The sequence below is a fragment of the Zootoca vivipara genome, chromosome 12, assembly GCF_963506605.1.
Source record: "Zootoca vivipara chromosome 12, rZooViv1.1, whole genome shotgun sequence".
Taxonomy (NCBI): domain Eukaryota; kingdom Metazoa; phylum Chordata; class Lepidosauria; order Squamata; family Lacertidae; genus Zootoca; species Zootoca vivipara.
In genome coordinates this window covers 19,660,453-19,677,260 of record NC_083287.1, presented here as the reverse complement: position 1 = coordinate 19,677,260, position 16,808 = coordinate 19,660,453, and the positions used below count along the sequence as shown (strand labels likewise).

The 16,808-nt window shown below is 42.1% G+C and overlaps 1 protein-coding gene across 1 annotated transcript in view; it reads left to right on the top strand.

The window, feature by feature from the left end:
• The first annotated feature begins 3,057 nt into the window (after positions 1-3,057).
• The window catches only part of RAB5A (RAB5A, member RAS oncogene family), a 19,962-nt gene continuing 6,211 nt past the window's right edge, over positions 3,058-16,808 (top strand). The window contains exons 1-3 of the mRNA XM_035129339.2: positions 3,058-3,317; positions 13,544-13,794; positions 16,380-16,531. Of these exons, the coding sequence (XP_034985230.1) occupies positions 13,632-13,794; positions 16,380-16,531 (315 nt within the window). The 5' untranslated portion in view covers positions 3,058-3,317; positions 13,544-13,631. The remainder of the gene's footprint in view (positions 3,318-13,543; positions 13,795-16,379; positions 16,532-16,808) is intronic.

Here is a 16,808-nt window from a genome sequence, read left to right as displayed (position 1 = left end):
GGCTGTCACTGTGGCAATATTAACTGCTTACAGGAAGTATTTAATTGTGTAACCTGTTGACGGCATGTGTTTCATTTCTTCATCTCCTCTGAAGCCAGTTTTGTATGTTCATTATTGTGACTTGAACTAAACATTACAGAACTCCAGCATGCTGGCTGAACATTTAAAATCAAGAACTCATTTGTTATCTGAGATGCTATGGGTATTTTTTGTCAGGCACAATTCAGATACAGTACCTTTTCCTGGGAAATGATGCTTTTAGAGAGAATTTGCACTTAAGATATTAGACTGGATGCAAGACTGCATTTAGTAGGGAAATTATTTTCCACATATAAATTCCGCTAAATTGAACAATTCCCCCCCCCCCCCGCAAAATCTAAAACCATCTTCTTTCAAGAGTTATTTACACGTGTTTTGCTTCCAAGTATGGAAAGATGGTGGGACTTTCCAAAAGCAAAGTTAGCTTTACAAATGTCAGAGTAAGGGCATGCTCTCCACAATCAGACTTAACAATGTCTAGAATCGGCACGTAGGTCCATGGTCTTTCAGCGGCAAACATGGGCAAAGCCAAGCACCAGGAGTCGAGGGAAGAGCCGGAGCCCGAAGCACCAGGAGTCGAGGGAAGAGCCGGAGCATCAATTCTCTCCTTGTGTGAAAGGTTTACTGTGTGTGCTTGATCATTTCCACCCTGCTTGCATCCATTCTGTTCTAAAATATGGGATGTCTAGAAGTTTTCACAGGGCTGAGCCTGACAATGTACACTGTAATCCTCTTCATGTGTTCACAAATGCATTACTAAGTTCTGTGGGATTTTCCATGTATATACAAGATTAATGTCATTGAAAGGTATTGTCTGTTTAGATGCTCTGACCTTTCTTGGGACTTGATAGTGCAGAAAGAGGGTACTAAAAACGTTTCGTGCACCTATGATAATTTCTAAGAAGATACAGTTAAAATAATATAGCAACACATTACTTGCACAATTTTAATGTTGCTGTTTTTGTTGGTTTGTGATTTCTGTAGTTTTTAATTTAGTTTATTATGTTTCAGGGGGTATTTACATTTTCTTTTTTTCTTGTAAACCACTCTGGAGATGATTGAAGGGTGGTATAAAAATATCTTCAATCAATCAATCAAGTTATAGATTCCTTATTTATAAACACAAAGCATTACTCATGGAATTAGAACTGCACAACACTTCTAAAAGTAGTTTGCCAATCTATGCAATCTTACATTCAGTTAGGAATGTCACAAAGCCTATCTTCTTTTGCTTGGAGTTTTGCAATACATGTACCGGTAGTAGGTGTTCTGTATGACCTGGATAATGACAAGGAGCTATATCATTACCGCCTCAATGAAGCAAAGCTTTTCTAGTACTCATGTACACAAGGTAGATAATCTTTCAGCTGATCTGGGAGTTATGTGTAAGAGCATGTTCTTTAACTGCACTTTTAGTCAGCGGTCTAAAGAACACCATCATTTCCTGACACTATCTTGGAGTTCCCCCAATTCCATGGGAAGCAAAATTCAGCAGGTGCAGCCCTCCCCTTTACTGCATGTCCATGCTGGTAAGAAGTTATACCTACATAGTTTCTACTTTTAAATGAAGCACATCTGCCAGGAAAGTAAGCAGCCTTATGGTGTAACTTAGTAAAGCTGTAGCTTTCATATTTCACATAAGGGATTTTAAAAAAAACACCAACAAATGGCAATTCACCATTTATCTGTATATATTACCTCAACTGTTATGCACTACATATTGCAAGTTTTCTGTATTTTTTCTTTTAAAATTATTGTTTTATTCAACAGGTAACTATTTAATTTTACAGTGGGACCTCGGTTTACGAATTTTCGGTTTACGAACGCCGCAGACCCATCTGGAACAGATTAATTCACTTTCCATTACTTTCAATGGGAAAGTTCGCTTCAGTTTATGAACAGACTTCCGGAACCAATTACACCCATGCTTTGGGTTAAGTACGCTTCAGGTTGAGTACTCCGCAGACCCGTCTGGAACGGATTAATCCACTTTCCATTACTTTCAATGGGAAATTTCGCTTCAGTTTATGAACGCTTCAGTTTATGAACAGACTTCCGGAACCAATTGTGTTCATAAACCAAGGTACCACTGTATATTTTTGTACTGATGATCAGTCCTCTTCTGCTACAAGTGTGTGTGTGTGTGTGTGTGTGTGGAAATAAAGTCTAAGTAAATAAATAATCTGAAGTGTGCATGTACATGAAAGCTCATACCAATAACAAACTTAGTTGGTCTCTAAGGTGCTACTGGAAGGATTTTTTTTTTGTTTCAACTACAGCAGACTAACACAGCTACCTACCTGTAACTAAATAAATAATATATCGAGTAAACTCCCCCCTCGCCATTGTCTTCTGGAATCCCCCTAAAATTTAGGTCCAAATCCTCCAACTCCAAAATCTTACCCATTAAAAAATAGCATGGGGCATACCTTGACATGTCAAGTTTTTTATCCAAACTGTAACAACTCTTCCCCCACGATGCGAGATATTTTATTTATCAATATATTTGGCGTATCTGTACCACGCTCTTCAGCCAAAAAAAGGCTCCTAGAGCTGCTTACAATGGAAGTAAGGCAAGTCCCCCTATCAAACAATGTTTTATTTTTTTAAAGGCACACAAGGGAAAAGGGACCGGGAGGGATGAGGAAAACCAAAATCAAAGCTCAAAACACCGAACAAAAACAGCTGTTCCTATTTCGACTCCCAGGAGGCAAGGGGCCAGGAAGGCGGTGCCTGGCAGAGCTGGGACTCCAGGGAAGCTGATGAAACGAGGCCGCCTCCGAAAAGGGCCCGAGATTGGGAAAGCAAGGGCCAGGGCCTCGCCAGGTCCCACGTCATAACGTCCTCCGAAGCTAGAGAGGCCGGTTTCTCGACGCCCCTCCCACAATCCCTAGCGCGAGCCTGCCCGGAGCGCCTCCCTCCGCAGCAACTGCCTGTCGGGGTCGCGTGACAGCGCAAGAGCAGGAAGTGATACGAGGGCGGGCGCGGTGACGTGGCAAGCGGAGGCGCATACGCAGGCGCAGGAAGTTGCGTGCTTTTGTGTTTTGGTCCAGGAGGAGAGGAAAAGACGGAAGTTGGAGGCCGCATCCCCTCATTTCCCCCCCCTCAGCAGCCTCAGCGCACTGTGAGGTACCGGAGCATCCTAAAGCCCTCATATCCCACCTCTCACCTTACCCACCCGCAACCGGAAGGAACAGGCGCTCGCCGGCTCCCCTTCAGTCACACACTCGCCGGGGGGCGGAAGTGGCGAGGAGGCCTCAGCTTCCCGTCAGGGCCAGGTAACGACTCGGGGGGCCGGCCGGGGGGCGGTATGGCGGGGCGTGGGGGAAGAGGCGGAAAAGGCCTTAACGAAACAGGCCGGGACCCCCCCCTCCCCCCGCGCGCGCGCTTTTCGTTCCTTATTTTCTCCTCACCGCCCCTTCCGACAGCGGCGCCCCGAATCCGGCGGTGTCGCCGTCGTCGTCGTTTTTAAGTCGGCCGGATTCTCCTTTCCACCCTCAAAATGGCGCCCCCGTTTCCCCCACTTCCTCTTATTCCCGGTCCAGCGAGTGAAGTGGGGCTGGCTGGAGGAATGAATGGGGAGGGCCGCCCGGTCTGCTGAGCGACTGAAGGGTTGGATTTCGGGGTGCGGGGAGGGCGACGCAGCCATCCCGGCTAGCAAGGAGCGAAGGGAAGGCTTACGGGGCCTCTCCAGGAAAGAGGTTTTTTTAAAAAACAAAACAAAAAAACCCGGCGTGTTTCGCTCTGCAGAGTGGCCGGGAGAGAAAAGCAACTCCTTCCTTTTAGGTTTCCCACGCTTGTGGCGAATCAAAGTGTGTGTGTGTGGGGGGGGGGGTGATGTTCAAAAGGTGTCTAGGTGGAGATAGAATTAAGAAAGTAGCTTGTTTGTTTTATATCGGTGGACGCTTTGCAGTCGTGTTAGTTTGATTATACTGTGGTGACAATGTGAGATCAGGGTAAGAAAAACTTGTTTTGTGTGTGTGCGTGCGTGTTTTTTAAATCCAAGCAATTCCAGGTGTATCTCAGGGGCAGTACCTCCTGAACAGTTCTTAACGTGTAGATAGAGACTAGTAGGTGTTAACGTTGGCTTCATCTTTTAAAGCTGATTTAAAGAAAATTTAAGGCTCGAGCAATTTGAATGAAGCGCAGGTAGTTGCAATATCATCACTTCCAGTTCCTTACTCTGTCATCATTTATGTAGCTGTCCATCAGTTATTGACTGAATTAGAGGCAAATCATTAAATTTGAGCACTTCAGGATTAATACTGTATGTGTCACTCACTAATTTGGTACTGTATGTGTCACTCACTAATGTCTGTGATGTACATGTAAAGTGCAGTAATGTTTAAAACAGCTTAAGTGGAAATCCCTTTATTTAAAACTTTCAAATACTTTGTGCTATTTGAATCTGTTAATTTATGTAAATACCATATTTGTTTCTGTGCAATAAGGAGTCTGCAACTACAATGCAATGTATATGTGAATAGTCAGCAGACAAATGCATTAGATATCTATGTAAAAGTATTGAGTAGTTGATTGTGTGATAACTTGTTGGGCGCGCACTTTGTTTTCCCATACAAACTCATTACCGGTATGTATGCAGTAAAATTTACCACAAATAACAATGTGAAGCACTACTCTAATAAACTAGTAATTATTTGAGAGTTAAAATATTGAGAAATAATTTAGAACATATACAAAGCACAGAAATTACCAAGTTACAATTTCATACCTTACTGAACTATTCCATATATTAAACAAACAACAAATGATATCTTCCTAAACACACTTAGGCAGCAATCACACATACAGTAAAGACTGAATTGCTTGAAACTGACTTCTGAATGAAAATGCGTAAGATTAGGTTGCCTAGCATCAACTTTTTAGTGAATTTGGATGAAAATTCTTTTCATATATTCCCCTATCTACAACTTGGCCCCCTATTTATATCTATTTTCATGCACAAAGGAACCCCAATGTATTTGTCCCTCATGAAATGGTATTCTCAGAGGCTCCTCCTGGTATTTTATGATGTAGTATACTGATTGATTTATTAGAGTTTGGTTATTATTTTCATATATGTATTCAAACTTGAAAAGAGTTAAGAAGTATTCAATGCTGTATAAACAAGTAAACTAATATTAAAGTTGGACATTTGGTAAGAGTTACAGCAGCTTTGCATTTTAACTACTGTACTTGCCAGATATTCCATGCAGGTGAGGCTGTGGGTTGATGGAGGAAGAATGGCCGCTTCTGCCATTCATCTGCCACTTGCTTGGTCTCCATGCTGGCCACAAAGGAATTGAATCCATTTCTTCCTTGGCCAGCAGAAAAGATAGCAAGAAAGTGGAGAAGGGACAGAGAATACCATGTTCCTCCTTTACCAGCTTGCTTGGCTTCCATGAATCCTCTTCCTTCCCAGTCATCATGTGTCCAGCATAGAAATGAAGAGGGCTGGTGGACGAGGCAGGAGAGATGGAGTTCTCCATCACCCATCACCCTCATGAATAAATAAGCAAATGAGTGTAAAAACTTGAGCAAATGAGTGTAAAAACTTGCAATCTAATAACTGACAGTTGTATTGTAATCCTAAATCATGAGAAAAATATCATGATAAAAATATTTATCTTCCTAATATATGGAGAAATTAGAACTAGTACATCTGTAAGTCCAGATATTTTTTCTTTTTATGAAACATTGTTTAAAAAACAAAAAAATGACATCTCATTTAGAATCTAATTGTAATTCTGTTCCACTCTATGTGGGTGCAGGGCAAAGACTCATCATCTAAGTCAAGGGTACACAACCTGTGGCCCTCCAGATGTTGTTGGACTACACCTCCCATCAGGCCTGGTCACTGGCTATGCTGTCTGGGGCTGATGGGAGTTGTAGTCCAGAAACATCTGAAGGGACACAGGTTGTGCACCCCTGACCTAAGGTATGAATGGATCACTAGTAATTTCTTCTCTTTCTCCCTTCCCTTGCACCCTACAATTCATTTCTAAATAAAGATGGCTAGCTAGGCCTGAGTGATAAATATATTGATATATTGCCCATGCCGCTCTGAGGAGCAGACTGTGATGTTGGCCTCATTCAGTGGTATATTGCTGGTGAAATCACTACTACTGAGTCCCTCTGCTAGCAGTGTCTGCTAGAGATATCGTGTTTCTCCAAAAATAAGACATCTTTTTATATTTATTTTTCCTCAAAAAAAACCATGGTGGCTTGTTTTCAGGGGATGTCTTTTTTATTAAGTATGGTACAGTTTAACCTACAATGTTAAACTGCCTATCACTATGGCTTATTTTGGGGGTATGGCTTATTTTTGGAGAAGCACAGTACAGTAGTCAAGAATTCTTTCCTCCAGTGGGTGCTGCTAACAGAGGGACTCAGGAGTGACAGCAGTTTCACCAGCGATATATCGCTGAGTGAAACCATCATCCCACTCTGCCCTCATACAGCACAAGGCACCGATACAGCTTATTCCTCCCTAAGCATCTTTAAACTGTGGAGGGGGAACCTTCCCATTCCCCAGCTGAGCTGCTGAAATTGTCCTAGCACCTAGGTGAAACTGCCTCAGCTCTCAAGGTGAGAGCTGGGGTAGTTTCACCTGGAATCTCACAGGCAGAGGTCAATGCATCTTGTTTTTTCAACATCGTGGTATATCATCAAACTGCGATGTTTCACTGCTGATACACTGCAATGTTGAAAAGCTGACATCGCCTAGCCCTAAAGAGGGCAGGGGGAATCTATAGCCCCTTTTAATTCCTATTTTTTCTATAACGAACTATAACCAGGAGCACAAAAGCTGAAGTATTAGCAATCATTGGTGGTAATTGCAGTGTTTGCTTGTTGTTTTCCCTATTCTACTCATAGGGCAGTTGGTTGTAAATCACCATTGTGTATTGTGGGGGGGGGGGTGAGGCCCAGTCACAACTGATGAAGCAGCAGGTAGCGATGGTGGTGACATTTAGCAGTTAAGACATAGTGCTGTAAGTTTAATGACAGTACTGCTGGCCTTGTCTTTCGGATTGTATGAACAATATATTTCTTTGGCCTTCAGATTATCAGTATTTAATTTAGATTTTCATTGAGGTAAGCAGGAATGAAGCATCAAATGAGAAAGTTGGAAATGCAAGCATTTAGTAACTGAATTTGAATAATTTTGAGTGGTTGTTATCCAGTGATTTGATGAAAGTGCAGTATTTAATAACATGGTGTAATATTTTAAGATAGGTTAGGAGCAGATGGCCATCTTTTCAGGAATGTTTAGAAATGCCTCTGTAGTTGTAACAAACAAGAGAAGTTGGTACATTCTTTTTCCTTGTTTACGTTTTGGCATTGAGTTGAAAAATAATAAGAGCAACAGGTTTGCCCATTGTTTAATATTTATCTTCTGTACACTTTAAGACTTACATATTTTTGTTAGAGGAGCTACATAAAGAAAAGTAAGTGTAGTCTTATTAAAGTCAGAGCATTATAAAGATTAAAACATTTAATCAGCACATTTCTTTTAATTTATCAGGAGTTAAAATATCTAACATTTTACTTATATAGATGCAAGGAATATTGATTCTTTTTTGTGGGAAGTGTCTAAAGGACTTTGCCTTATAAAAGATTGAAATGTAGTACTGAGCCCCACTTTTAAAATTTAATTAAAAAAATAAATTGTCTGGTATTCAAACAGCTGTTTAGGCTCCTGAAAGGAGCTTGTGATAATAAAAGCTGCTCTTCACGCTTTACAACAAACTTCCTTTGCAATTCCCCTCAGTTTTAAAAGCTATTTATTTGCCTTATGACATTTTAGTTGGGGTGGCGTCTGGTCGCACGCCGTACTAAGCTCACTAGCTACATAATTCTTTGTATCTTGATAATGGTTTATGTTCTTCTCAAAGAGGCTTAAAACCAATTTTATGGAAACAGAAGTTAGCAAGAAATTGTAAAATATTTAGTAAGCATTTTAAAATGCTGCAGGAATAACCAGTTTGGCCAAATTAGAAAGTTTTATAGAATCGTCAGAATATGTGCACACTTGGATCGTTGGTGGAGCTTGGGACAAAGGTTTCCACCCACTGGGAATGCTACTTTTATGTGATTTTCTGACTTGTTAGATGTATGTTGTATGTAAGCTAAGACAGGATAGGATTCAAGCTTGTTATATTACAGTGGTACCTCGGTTTAAGTACACAATTGGTTCCGCAAGTCTGTACCGGTACTTAACCTGAAGCGTACTTAAGCTGAAGCGAACTTTCCCATTGAAAGTAATGGAAAGTGGATTAATCCGTTCCAGACGGGTCCGCGGGGTACTTAAACTGAAAGTACTCAAACCGAAGCGTACTTAAACCAAGGTATGACTGTACTTGAAATCAAAACATGAACCTTGATTTGTGTCAATAATGTATGGCAGGTGGGTGGGTGCCAGGCATTTTGCACCTGGCTATCAGCCACTTGTGACCAAGTGAAGATGCCCGGGTACCAGGATGGTGGTGCCTGAACACTCCACTATCTGGAGAGGTGCATGCCTGGGGATCCTTGGATCTTGTCAGTTTTCACACACTAGCAACAGATCCTGTAGAATTCTATCCATTATATTTTATCTGCACAATCAGAATGAAGAAGAAGAAGAGTTTGGATTTGATATCCCGCTTTATGAATTTCAGGAACCAAAAAGTTTTATTGAAAAATACGGCTTTCAAGCTGTCTGGCCCCAGATTGGCAACAAGCATTCCATTTTGGCGTCTGTAAACCTGTTTAAGGAGCCATTTGGTGCCTGTCTTATATATCTGAGTTTCTGACACTGGATTGTGTGCAGATGATGAATCATGGGGTAATGTACTCTTAGCAACTTTACATCAATAGGTTTGGACTGGAATTGTTTTTAAGGACAGTTTCATGTAAAACATGCTACAGTGGTCAATCCTCATGGTTATAAAGGCATCACTTGTTACATTTTTAGTTCACCCTATCAGAACTTTGGGCAGCATACAGGGTTGCCATTCTCAGCCCTTGTTTCTTCAAACTTATTCAATGTAAGTTTATGGTTGAGTGGAGGCTGAATCTGGGTTTTCTTGGTACTAGTCCAACACTCTACCCACTACACCAAACTAGTGACCTATGAATGATGATTGTTGACCTAATCCCTATCTTAGAGATGTTCACAGCCATTCACCAGGCACATTGTGTAAAAGTATGTTTCTGTAGTCTGGACTTTGTGATTCAGTGATGGCTCCAAGAGCACCCACAGCTGAGAATCTATATAACTAGAAGGACTGAATACTATCAATCATTATTTTACCCCTCAAGTTGCAGTATTTGCTGCTCATTGCTCCTTCCAAGTGTAAGCTTGTTTTGCGCATTTTGAAAGTAGGAATGAATAAGGCAACACAAACTTTTAGGTGTAAGACTTATATTATCTTAATTGAAATCCATACACACAAGCAAGATATCTTTATTTATTTAATGAATTTATATACTGCCATATACCATAGGTTTTTAAAGCCCTATTTCCAATGTTGCAGTACTCATTTGTCAAACAATAAACTCTGAGCTCTTGAAATTATTATCTGTATTGGTATAGAAATTTGTAGTATGGTCTAGAGATCCAGATAGAAAACAGCTAAGCTATTCATGTTTTTAGTGGGAAACTTCTATGTTGGAACTGAATAGATGCTTCTCAGGTGAGCTGGGTTTTGCTAACCTGCTTGACGAGGATGAAGCTATATAAAGAAAAATGTTGTTGTTTGAGGTTGAGGAAACCATTTCATTTTTCCGAAGTTACAAGTAGCCATTACGATAAGTGGAGAAGCAACCAGAGTCTTGTTACACCCATCCTTTCAGTATAGTATCAGTTTCATTTTGTCCAGGATGTAGAAAGGTGGCACTGAGCTGAGTAAGGCCTGATTAATGCAGAACAGGATGTGAAAATAGTTGACAATCCAGTGGAATAATTCTGAGGAAATTCTTAAGCAGTCAGGCAGGATTTATATGCAGTGTTTATGTTGACTCTGGAATATGTCCCACTGCAAGTGTGTGGTCCCATGGACTGCAAGAAGATCAAACCTATCCATTCTTAAGGAAATCAGCCCTGAGTGCTCCCTGGAAGGACAGATCGTGAAGCTGAGGCTCCAATACTTTGGCCACCTCATGAGAAGAGAAGAATCCTTGGAAAAGACCCTGATGTTGGGAAAGATTGAGGGCACTAGGAGAAGGGGACGACAGAGGACAAGATGGTTGGACAGTGTTCTCGAAGCTACGAACATGAGTTTGACCAAACTGCGGGAGGCAGTGCAAGACAGGAGTGCCTGGCGTGCTATGGTCCATGGGGTCACGAAGAGTCGGACACGACTAAACGACTAAACAACAAATGCCAAGATTATTTCCTAAGGGAGCTGCTGTGGTCCAGAGGTTCAGCATCAGAGTAGCAGTTAGAAGATTTGAGAACTAGGGGGATGCTTGTACAGTAGCACTTTTTTTGACAGCAGTTTGTATAGCCAGCAACAGAGAAAAGCTGTGAGAGACCAAAGCAGCAGTCCTATGAGGAAGCCCTGGCCTATGTGAGACCTAATATCCAACTACTGTACTCTTATTCAGTAATTTCTAAGAGATTCAGCTACAGAGTGACAATTGGAATATATAAGAACTAGAGATAAAACCATATACACCTTTGCCTTGCCCTAAAAATTATTGCCTTTTTAAAGTATTTTAAATATACTATAAACCACTTCAGCAAGTTCAGTTAGTAGGCAGGATTTAAGTACAATGAAGGGCCTTCCATCCTTGCCAGTATTTGGTCACAAATAGCTGCGTGTGTTTTAAAAGGTAGCTGATGATGACCAATCCAGGATCCAGAGCATACCACGGTCCACATGAAAATGGTAGTGCATATTAGCTGGGTTTAGGCAAAGACAAGAACCTTGTTGGCACCACAGAACAGAACAGCAAGGATGGGCTTGGTCCCCATGGTGCTGTTTTCAAATATGGCAGACATATTAAATGTGACCTTGCATTTTCTTGTTTGCAGTGATATACCGTAGTATCATAAAGAAACCTTATGTAGGTAGGGGTGTAATTAGAATGACTAGCTGGCTTTACCTCATTTTTCTTTTCTTTTTTTGAGGACAAGTGTCTGTGGCAGGCATTCTGCTGTACGTGTGGAAACTTGCTTAAAAGTTAGAATCCTGATCTGAATTGTGTTGTGACTGTTATGCAGGGTTACTATGCTAATTTGACATATAGAATGCTTGTCATCACATAAATGTGGCAGCCCCACACACTTCAGGAAATACCACCCAACATTCATGGGCGAAGAATTCTCACTTGGAAGGGGCAACTATTTCCACTCCCTCCTAGCATGTTTGTGGAAGCACTTTGAATGTGATCATCTGGATTTTGACCACACACTTGTTGAAACTGTTGTCATTCTTTGAATATATTGCAGAAACAATTTATATATTTGTTCACACAGTATTTAAAATTGCAGACTGCATTAAACCAATTAGGATTTGAATTTGATACTGTTTCTTAGATCAGCAAATGGGGATTATTCTTGTGAATTACCTTTTTAAAGTTGGAGCATGCATGAGAATTGGTAACCCAGAGGGTAGACAATGACAGATGAGTTAGGGGAGAAAGTGGGTATTTCTGTAGAAGTTGCTATGTAGAGCAGGTAGAATTCAGTTGGAGTTATTGTAGCAGACAAACTGGAAACCTGTACTAACATGCAGGGGGTGGAGGGAATGTGGTCAGTGAAAAACTTGCTATCCCTCTGCTTACTCAAGTCTTTCGCCAAATGTCTCTAACAGGGTTATTGGTTAGTACACACAAACCCAGCAGTTGCTGTGTCTGCAATCTGTGATAAAGCAGGCTTGTTGCAGCAACTGATAAGTTCCTGTGCAAAGCAGCTCTGTTGGATCAATTTGCAAAGAGACCTGATAAATGGTGTGGCATAGCAATTCAGGTTGAGCCACATTTGGGCCAAAGGAGAGTGGAATTAACAGATCATCCACCCCCCCCCCCTTTAACATTATTGGTTCCTATAAACATTCTTGGTCCTCTACCCAGTACATTGCCTTGGAATACCACTTGTAGAGGGCTGTGTTATTGAAGTTTATGGTCAGTTGACTGCAGCCTGTCAAAAGATGAGAGACTCCCAGAGCAACCTACCCAACTCTTTATCTCCTTATTCTACCCTATTCCTAGCACATACCCATCAGCCTCTGTTGTTGGGCAAGCAGAAATGGTCAGTGCTGTAACATGTGCATTAGAGAAAGACTTCTTAGCTAATTTGTATATTCCAATTCCAGTGACAATAGAGGCCATGGAGTCCACCAGATAGGCACCACTGCTATCCACAGAGACAGTCAAGGTCCACATTAGTGTGCCTAAAACTATTTTTAATGTGAATAAAATAGTTAACGGGTCACAAGAGCTTCTTAGTTATGAGGTTGTTAGTTGGCACATTAAGTATGGTTATATGATTAACCTTAATTCCATCTACAGTGGTACCTCGGGTTACGAACACGATCCGTTCCAGGACGCAGTTCGTAACCTGAAATGGTCATAACCCGAAGCGCCATTTTGCGCATGTGCAAAGTGCAATTTCAGTGATTTTTGTGCTTTGCACATGCGGCGAAAATACTTCCAGGTTTGTGGTGTTCGTAACCCAAGGTGTTCATAACCTGAGGTACAACTGTACTATGAGGTATACAACGTCTAGCATAATTGAGCTAATTATCTATGCTTGGGGGGACGCGGGTGGTGCTGTGGGTTAAACCACAGAGCCTAGGGCTTGCCGATCAGAAGGTCGGCGGTTCGAATCCCTGCTACGGGGTGAGCTCCCGTTGCTCAGTCCCAGCTCCTGCCAACCTAACAGTTCAAAAGCACGTCAAAGTAGATAAATAGGTACCACTACAGTGGGAAGGTAAACGGCGTTTCTGTGTGCTGCTCTGGTTCGCCAGAAGCGGTTTTGTCATGCTGGCCACATGAGCTGGAAGCTGTACGCCGGCCCCCTCGGCCAATAACGCGAGATGAACGCCGCAACCCCAGAGTCTGTCACGACTGGACCTAATGGTCAGGGGTCCCTTTACCTTTATGCTTCGGGGGTGGGTGGGAATCATTCTCTTCTGAGGACTGCTTAAATGTAACTTTCAATTTATGAATTGTTGTGAATATGAACAGAGTAGACCAGGCATGTCCAAAGTCTGTTTCGGGGGGCCTAATCCGGCCTGCCGGTCAATTTTAATCTGGCCCCTGTGGTAGTATTTCACCTTTCACCTCCTCAGCAACTTCAATCCTAAAAAAAGCTTAACAACTTTGGCCGGCTCTCACACATGTTCACTTCATCAAATCTGGCCCTCTTTGAAAAAAGTTTGGGCACCCCTGGAGTTGACGCATACGTAATTTGGGTGGATATATTTTATTGCCTAACAAATGTGCCTAACCATTTTATTGCCTAACAACAACAAAAATGTGGTCACTAATTTCTGAATATTGTTTTGTGAAACAGGTTATTGGAGTTGAAGGCACATCGAGGTTCACATCCTGGAATCGTCTTTTTAAGAATCTGAAACAAGGGACTCCTTTCTAGTTTGGACATGGCCAACCGAGGAGCAACTAGACCCAATGGGCCTAATGCTGGAAATAAAATATGTCAATTCAAGTTAGTTCTTCTGGGAGAATCTGCAGTTGGCAAATCAAGTCTGGTGCTTCGTTTTGTAAAAGGCCAGTTTCATGAGTTTCAAGAGAGTACGATTGGAGGTGAGAAAATGTTGTGTATATGTGTATTACTGTATATTTATTGGCAATTGTTACTGCTGTCAATCCAAAATTCAAATTTCATTGGACAATAGCAAACACTGCACAAGCAACCTTCCCCTTCTTTTCTCTCTCCTCCCTTGCTGTAATTCTCCCCATCCCACCAAATTTGCTCTGGAACGCCATCCAAAGCAAGGGTGGCCTTCCAGAGCAAAGGTGGGGGACATTCCATCAAATACTTCCTGTTTTGTTGGCAGGCGGACCTGTTGTATTTTATCCAGTGGATTAATTATTTGTATTTGTCCCATATTTTTGTTACGTTGTGAATATTGCATATCCTTGAATTTGTCTGTTGATTAAAAGGTAATTTTTAATTTTATTAAAGCTTCTGCTGTAACTGGTTTGTGCAAGCTTGAATTGTGTAGAAATCAAGGTGTACACATACAGCACTCTTCCCCATTGTGATGCCCCCTAGTGTGTCCTGGCTGGGGGTTGAAGACATATGGAGGGCGCCAGGTTGGTGAAGCCAATCTACAGCTGACAACAGATACTTGCATTAACGTTTTTTGAAAGACAGGTGTAAATGGGTTTAATAGCCTACTCATAGATAGTAAGATAGGAAACTTCCTAGTAAAGTGTGAGGTGGTGCTTTGTGTGCAGAATGTATGATTGTGCTTTCTTTTAAAAGGAGTTCCTCCTTCATTGAGGAACTACAGCTCCTGCATAAAGATCTGGGCTAGTTGTGGCATGGGTGTATGAGCTCATAACTACTATAATTCGTATTCAGCTTCTTTGAAACTAGTAAAAAAGGTAAAGGACCCCTGGATGGTTGAGTCCAGTCAAAGGTGTCTAAGGGCTGTGGCACTCACCTTCCTTCAGGTCGAGGGAGCCGGTGTTTGTTGGTATGCCTGTTGGTATGCTGTTGATTGTGTTCCTGAAAACAGCTGTGACGTCCTGTTGTGCTGCCCTCTGGATGCCAACCACTACCGTGTTTCTCATATTATAAGTCATGTCTTATATTAATTTTTTCCTGAAAAAAACACAGCATGGCTTATTTTCAAGGGATGTCTTAATTAAAAAATAAGTACCGGTACCGGTATCTGTACAGACCACAGACCTGCTCCCACCGGGTCTTCGCGCGCGGCAGGCAGAGGCTGCAGCCGGGTCCTGGGGCTGTGTGCGCGGCAGGCAGAGGCTGCAGCCGGGTCCTGGGGCTGCACGCGCGGAAGGCAGAAGCTGCAGCCGGGTCCTGGGGCTGCGCGCGCGGCAGGCAGAGGCTGCAGCCGGGTCCTGGGGCTGCGCACGCAGCAGGCAGAGGCTGCAGCCGGGTCCTGGGGCTGCGCGCGCTGCGCGCTGAGGCTGCAGCCGGGTCCCGGGTGTCCGCGCGCAAAGGCTACAGCCGGGTTCTGGGGCTGCACGCGCTGCGTGCTGAGGCTGCAGGCAGGTCTCGGGGGTTAACGCGGCAGCAGCAACCCTTCTTTGCCACAGACCTTCTTCCACCACCCGGTACGGCTTATTTTCGAGGTATGCCTTATATTTTTCCACCTCAGGGAAATCCTGCCATGCCTTATTTTGTAGGGATGCCTTAAAATATGAGAAACACGGTATATAACGCCAAGGTCACATGTTCAATCCCCATATGAAGCAGCTGCATATTCCTGCATTGCTAAATGATCCTTGGGGTCCCTTCTAACTCTACAGTTCTATGATTCAAAGATATATATATCAGCATTTGTTAGGTCATTGTGCCTAACTCGTACTTCCCAAGATATATAAACTCTGGCAGAAGGGTTTGTCTGTTTCAAGAACCCTTCATACCTCTCCAAATTAGGGCTTGTATGTTGTATATGTGACCAGGCTTTCCTGATTAGAGCAACTGTAGCATTCTACCTAATTGCTTTTTCTTGGCTTTGTTTTTTGCAGTCTTCAGATGACTAGACCATGTGAAAAATGAACATAAGGAACATAATGATTTTAGTAGCAGTTCATTCATTTTCAGCTTTGTCTTTTCGTTATAAAAAAGCACACCTAGACATTCCGTTGTTGCACCCATAACCACCTAGGTGCTGTTTAGCTCCTAGCTTTCATATCTCAGTTTCTAACACTGCTCCAGGTGCTGTTAGACCCCAATAACATCTGGAGAGCCACAATTTTGCATACCTGTTTTCCCCTACTGCTCCTTCCTTCCTGCAGCCCACAGTGTCCCCTTCAAATCTGTTCCCGCAGATCCTGAGCTGATTTGGAGTGGCGCTGGGGGCTGCATGGGGGGCACATTGGGGGTGGGAATCTGTGGCTCTCATGATTTTGCTACCTCTATCCCTCACCATTGCTCATATATGCTGGAGTTGATGGGAGTTGGGAGTCAACATCTGAATTCCACTCACTATATTCATCTCCTGGCAATAAAAAAAAGAAAGAATGTTCTATGTATGAAAACACTTCTTTTGTTTTCTACTGCGATGTGGGGTTGTGATTTATTGTATGTTGTACACTTCAGATGTTTTTTAACGTTACGTGGTTTCCAGATAAAATAAAAAGTAATGAGTATACGTTGAGTTATAAATCCTATTGCTTTCTTTTCTCTTTAGCTGCTTTTCTAACACAGACCGTATGTCTTGATGACACAACAGTAAAATTTGAGATTTGGGACACAGCTGGTCAAGAACGATATCACAGTTTGGCACCAATGTATTACAGAGGAGCCCAAGCAGCTATAGTTGTATATGATATTACCAACGAGGTAATGTGTGAACTAAACTGAATGAATCTGGTCACTTTTTTAGTGTTGCATTTGTTATTGAGGTATTCGTGAATTGTTTCTAAAAAGGCAAAATTCTTAATAGTTCTGTTTTTATGTTCCAAGTTCAATTTACGGCCAGATTCTGGCTGACTGATTTGTTGTTGTTTGTTTGTTTTGGAATAACTATATTTTCGGTATACCTTTCATAATGTAGGTTGATTCTTTAGCAGAGTTTCATGGATTGTTTTAAAGCTCGTATTTTATTTTAAATTTGTTG